This window comes from Nicotiana tabacum, chromosome 11 (assembly GCF_000715075.1).
Source record: "Nicotiana tabacum cultivar K326 chromosome 11, ASM71507v2, whole genome shotgun sequence".
NCBI classification, from domain to species: domain Eukaryota; kingdom Viridiplantae; phylum Streptophyta; class Magnoliopsida; order Solanales; family Solanaceae; genus Nicotiana; species Nicotiana tabacum.
In genome coordinates, this window is record NC_134090.1 from 180,398,139 (window position 1) to 180,404,577 (window position 6,439).

General features: G+C 34.5%; 1 protein-coding gene across 1 annotated transcript; it reads left to right on the forward strand.

Annotated features, from left to right (window-relative positions):
- The first annotated feature begins 266 nt into the window (after positions 1 to 266).
- Positions 267 to 3,601, forward strand: LOC107812166 (F-box protein PP2-A13-like). Its single transcript, XM_016637203.2, has 3 exons — positions 267 to 637; positions 1,322 to 1,440; positions 2,340 to 3,601. Exons 1-3 carry the CDS (start codon positions 320 to 322, stop codon positions 2,761 to 2,763), a joined length of 861 nt encoding a protein of 286 aa, XP_016492689.1. The 5' UTR covers positions 267 to 319; the 3' UTR covers positions 2,764 to 3,601.
- Positions 3,602 to 6,439: the final 2,838 nt, after the last annotated feature.

Consider the following 6,439-nt stretch of genomic DNA (forward strand, 5'->3'; position numbering starts at 1 on the left):
TAAACGCAAGGTCCAAAAACTAGAGACTGATGTAGAGTGGTACCCTATAAGGTTCGTCCAATATTGTTCTCGTATAGTATAAATTTATGTTAAAAAATTTATTAAAATTATAAAAATATTATACACAAGTAAGGTCCGAAGAAGATAATATGTATGCAACGTTACTTCTACTTTGTACGAATAAAAAAAATATTTTCGATAGACCTTCGGTTCGAAGCAAGCGTGCCATCTGAAACAAGGTCCTAAAATTTAACACCTATAAAAAAGAATCATTATTTCTCTTCGTTTATACATTTTCTCTCCTTCTCTTTTCCTTCTCATGGGTGCTAACGCTTCTTCCATTGACTCAAACTCTGCTAATGGCTCAAACCATCCGCCATTAAAAACTAAGCTTGAAGATATACCAGAAGCTTGTGTTGCTCTTATTCTCTCTTATTTGGATCCACCAGAAATTTGCAAATTGGCTCGTCTTAATCGGACCTTTTCGGCCGCTTCTTCTGCGGATTTTATTTGGGATTCCAAATTGCCCTCCAAGTATATTCTCGAGGAATTGCTGGCCATGAGTGTTGCAGGCATGGCCAAAAAGGACATTTTTGCAAAGCTTTCCCGGCCTAGTTCTTTTGATTCTGGCACAAAGGTGTTTTTTTTTGACATTGTTGGTAAAATTGTGCCCCTATGACCTATAGGCTATGTTGCGGGGACTTTTAAAGTATTACTGTATCCGTGTCGAATCCTCCAAAATACACTACTTTTGGAGGATCTAACACACACGCACAGACATTTTCCAGAGTCCGAGCAACATAACCTATACTTCATCCGTGTCGGATCCTCCAAAAGTACACTACTTTTGGAAGATCTGACACACACACAGAGACATTTTCGGAGAGTCCGAGTAACATAGCCTATATGTCACAGGTTCGAGCAGTGAAAGTAGCTACTAATGTTTGTATTAGGGTAGGTTGCTACATCCAGAGGCGAATCTAGATTTCTAGAACATGGGTGCATCACCAAAGAAAGAAGAAAAAATGTATTAAGCGGGAATTGATCCCCGTTCCTCAAAGTAAATAACTTAGTTTTGAACCAAAATATGTACATAAAATACCTAGTTTGGCAGAGAGACCATGAGTTCACGTGCCCCGTATTTTAGGCCTAAATACGCCCCTGGTCCTACATCATACTCTTTAATTTGATGCGCGGTCCTTCTCCGGACCTTGCGTGAAGAGGATGCTTTAAGTACCGGGCTGCCCTTTTTCCATTTGCTTGTGAGTTTTTATTAAAATATGATCAATATTTAAATTGATTTTTTTTTTTGGTAATTCAGGAGGTATGGATTGACCAGAATAATGGAGGGGTTTGTTTGGCAGTTTCAGCTAAAGGAATGACGATTACCGGAATTGATGATCGGAGATATTGGAATCATATTCCGACCGACGAATCAAGGTATGTTAATTTACCTGTTATTTTATGTACTTAGAAATGTTGTTTTTGAGTTTTTTTTTTTCTTCCTTTATTGAGATTAATGAAAGCTAAACAATTATTTGGTTGTGATAATGATCTGTTTTGCTATACATATCCAATTTTATCATGTGATACAGACCTCTTAATTTTATTTATATAATATATATGGAATTACACCTTATAATCATATAATAAACATTAATGAAATTACAAAAAGAAGGCCATTTAAAGGGAAAAGGTCTAAAATTTATCCATTACACTTTATTGAATTCATATGCCTGGGTTAGTAAATACTCCCCTCGTCCCAATTTATATAGCAATGTTCAGATTTTGAAAGTCAAACGAATTTTTATTTGACCGTAATTTTTTCACGTCTTTTAAATATTTTGAATTATTAATTATTATGACTTATAGTACTTTTTATTTAGTTTTCAAATATGTAATTTTTTTTCTTCAAAAAACATAAAGATTCTATATTTGAATTGACAATTAAAATAACTTTTGACTCTCAAAATCATCAAACCACCACAAAAATTGGGACGAAGAGAGTATCTTGTATTTTCCCTTGCCTTTAACGAAGCTCCAAGACAAATTGAGTGGACCCCACTTCTCCAAATTCTTAAATAAGTTTCAAATTTGCCTCACTTCTTTTTAATATGATCTAAATTTACCCTCAAGTTCGGCCTCCATTAGGGGTCAAGGACAAAAAAATAAGATTTTTTTTCCTAACAACATGGTAATATTAGACTAAAAGTTTAAATAACAAAGTTGTTCAATTTCGATGAGTATAGGAACAAACTTGATCCTTCTCCCTTTTTAATTCTTTTGTAAAGTTGATTGTAACTAATTTTGGGTACTTATTTTTCTTATTCTTAATGTAGATTCGGGACTGTCGCTTATCTTCAACAAATTTGGTGGGTTGAAGTTGATGGCGAATTAGAATTCCAATTCCCTGCAGGAACATATAGTGTATTCTTTAGACTTCAGCTTGGCAAAATTACCAAGAGGTTGGGACGTCGAGTCATCACTAACACTGAACAAGTTCACGGCTGGGATTTAAAGCCCGTGCAATTCCAGTTAACGGCGTCTGATGATCAATGTGCCATGTCTAAATGTTATCTAGACAATGTAGGAACTTGGGTGCACCACCATGTGGGAGATTTTGTTGTTAAGGACTCCGCGGCCATGACAAATTTAAAATTTTCTTTGATGCAGATTGATTGTACACATACTAAAGGGGGGTTGTGTGTAGATTCTGTGTTAATATGTCCGATTACTTTAGCAAAAGAGTTGAGATCTTCTTGATAGTTTCATAATGGACATATGATCTGTTGTCCCAGGGCTTTGGTCTAATGGTAAGAGCACATCGCATGATGAGTGAGTTAGGTGCATGTCAAAGGTTCAAAACCTATCGTAGAAAAAAGTTTGGTATTGGTATTTAAGTGAAGAAAGGTAAAAGCACGGGTTCACCATCTATTGAGTTTTGAACTGTCCGTCACTGGCGCTCTGGGTTTCTTGATTACAAAAGAGCTAAGGGATATATGACCTTGATAAGTGGGCTAGGCATATCTTATGAGATCAAAACCTGTCATAGACGAAAGCTTGATATTGGTATTTAAGTGAAGAAAGGTAAAAGAACGGATCACCATCTATCGAGTTTTGAACCGTCCACCACTGACGCTCTAGATTTCTCGATTACAGAAAAACGGACATATGATCTTGATGAGTGGGCTGAGCGCATGTCACGGGTTCAAAATCTGTCATAGACAAAAGCTTGATATTGATATTAAAGTGAAGAAACGTAAAAGGACGGGTTCACCATCCATCAAGTTTTGAACTGTCGACCACTGACACTCCGGATTTCTCGGTTATAAAAAGAAGGGGCATATGATCTTTGGGGGGCCAGAATGTTTTTGCTCTAGGAGTGGAATCAGTGTGTATAGTTTGTTTTTCTGGTTTCTTTCTGTTTTTCCCTTTTTGTTCCAGTACTAGTTCCTATTTGGAGTCTCGAGCTTCAGATTTTCTCCTGTACATAAATCTAAAAGAAACTTTGCCAATATAAATATATAGCTGTAGGCTTAATTAGAAGCAAGAGTTCCCTTTAAAATGAATGGAAAAGAAATTAGAATTGTTCATGGTTCAAGTTTTAATGACACCAAAGAATTGATGAAAGGTTTTGAGGAGTTTATTCCATTGCGTGTAAATTCTCTAGATTAGTATATTCTAACACGTAATTTTCCAAAATAGTAATATTTTTGAATATTTTTGTGTTTCTAATTCCATCGACGTGTGATTATCTTATCTAAAATTTTAATTAGACTATTAGAAGAAAAGAATTCGTTAACTACAGTCTGACAAGTTTTAAACTTGAACATATATCTAGACACTTAAAATTTTACTGGGTTGATTCTATAAAAAGATATTAAAATTAAAAAAAAGGATCCAGTACAATCATGGCTAGGTAATAAAGTCAAGAAATATAATGTTGAGAAGCAACATTGTGAATTTGATTTCTCTTATTATATATGTCAATAAGTCAACATTGTGAAATTCAACTACATTTGCATTAACCATTAGTTGGCTTCTATAAAATTATCCTTCCAACTCAGAAAATGAAAAAAGAAATTGTAATAATAAGTGTTTTTTCCTTTAGTGAGCGCTGCGAATCTAAACTAGTCGGGACCCGAAATCGAATAGCGAACACATATTGAAAAACAAAAAAAGCCTTAGAATAATAATTGATACTATTGTTTGAAAATTTTATAAGGAAAATCTTGGAACAACGGTAAATTAAAGTTGTTTCCGTGACCTATAGATCACGGGTTCGAGCCGTGAAATCAGCCACTGATGCTTCCATCAAGGTAGGCTGCCTACATTATACAATCTTTAGGTGTGGCCCGTGCTACCACCCTTCTCCGTATACTGCGTTAACGCGACATGCTTTATGCACTGAACAACCTTTTTTGTTTAAAAATTTATATGTTAAATAATTGAAATACCCCTAATGAAATATTTAACATTGATTACTCCTTATATTTCACAATGAATGATGACGTTTAGATTATTAAGAGTGTCAACTAGAGGTGTTTAACGGGCGGGCTGGGACGGGCCCGAACAAAAAAAAAACAACCCATTCGTTAACGGACCGGGTTGGTTAGCGGGTTGATAGCGGGTTAGGAATTTGCGGGGTTTTGTGGGCTCGTTCGGATTCGAGCTTAACAGACTGGGGCAGGCTATGCTAGTTATTATTTTTTTAATTAAATTTTGTTAGCAACGGTACACAAATTAAATTTTTTTTTTAACCCGTTAACGGGCTACAGCCCGTTAACAACCCGTTAACGGTGTTAGCGGGCTTAGCGGGTTCTGGTACACCGATATTTAAAATATGTTCGTCTAAAACCCGCTCCCCGCCCAACCCGTTCCAGCCCGCCCAATATGCTACAGTGCTGGGCCGAATCGGGCTGAAAACGGGTCGATCAGCCCGGCCCGATTAACAGGATTAGTGTCAACCTATTAAATTTCCAGCGTCAAATTTGGACATATTTTATACTAATTAGAATTAAAACTCACATAAAACTAAGTCAGTGCTTCCCTTTAAACAGACTTTATAACAAATTCTTACCCCACCCCCCACACCCCAACCCCCACCCCCACCCCCCAATTTAAGAGAAGCTAAAAAAAACTGAAAAACGGAACTCAACCGCGCCATTCTAACGGCTTTTCAGACTCAACTTCTTGATTCTGTTACTCATATAAATACACTATAAACCCTTCATCTTCTTCTTCTTCTTCTTCATTTCTCTTCACCTGAAACCAAACCCTAAATCCCAGAAATTTTTTCTCCAAATTATGGGTAGAAGAACCACAAGAGCTTATCGTCCAAAAGTTGGAAGAATAATCACAGATCCAAACACTGATATTACTTACTTATTCGAAAAAATTATCGGTACTTCAGGTTTAGATTTTGTATACAAAGCTGTATATTTCTCACGTGATAAACATACCAACATATTTTCTACTGGTTATATTACAGTAAAATATCTGAGAAAAGGTAATCCAGATATTGGAACAAGTTTTACTGCAACAGGGAAAATTTCAACTCGGAATATTATTAATATTGAATCTTGGTTTATACGTAGATTTGAAGATAATGGATATTTAGTTGGATTACCATATATGTCTGAAGGATCATTACGTTATATTCTTTCTTCAAATTTTTACTATGGTTTGCCTGAAGATTGTATTGCTATTGCACTTAAAGAAGCATTAATTGGTTTATTGGATATTCATAATTCTGGTAGAATTCATAAATATTTCAATGCTGGGAATATTTTTGTTAATAATTCTAAGGCTGGTGGGGAAATTGAGATTAAATTGGCTTTTGAAGCTGCTGGTTATGATTCTGATCCTCAATTCAAAGTGAATAAAGAAGTAGATGCTGGAGACTCTTCGGTACGTAATTAATATTCAGTTTGAGAATTTCTAATTTTGATTTATTTCTGTTTTTTTTTTGGTCTTTGTTTGAGTAGTTTCTTTTTTTTTTCCACAGAATTTATTATGTCAAAATGATATAATGAATTATGTGCTTAAATTGTGCTAGTAGGTTGGCTTTTTTGTTTAGATTTTATCATGTTTAGTTTATTGTTTTCTTTGATAATACTCATTTGGATAATATTTTGTTGAAATTGGAAAAAATGAGTATTTGGAGTTGAAAATGTGAATATTAATCAAGAACGTCAATTTGAAAATTAATATTTCAAAATTTGATTTTTTTTTATTTGAGTAGTTTCTGTTAATTAGTCAAAATGATATAATAAATTATGTGCTCAAATTGTATAGCTAGTGGGTTAATTTTTATTTAGATCGTAGGCATGTTCAGTTTATTTTAATTTTTATTTAGATCTTAGGCATGTTTAGTTTATTTTTTTCTTTGATAATACTCATTTGGTTGATATTTTGTGAAATTGAAAAAAAGAAAAGA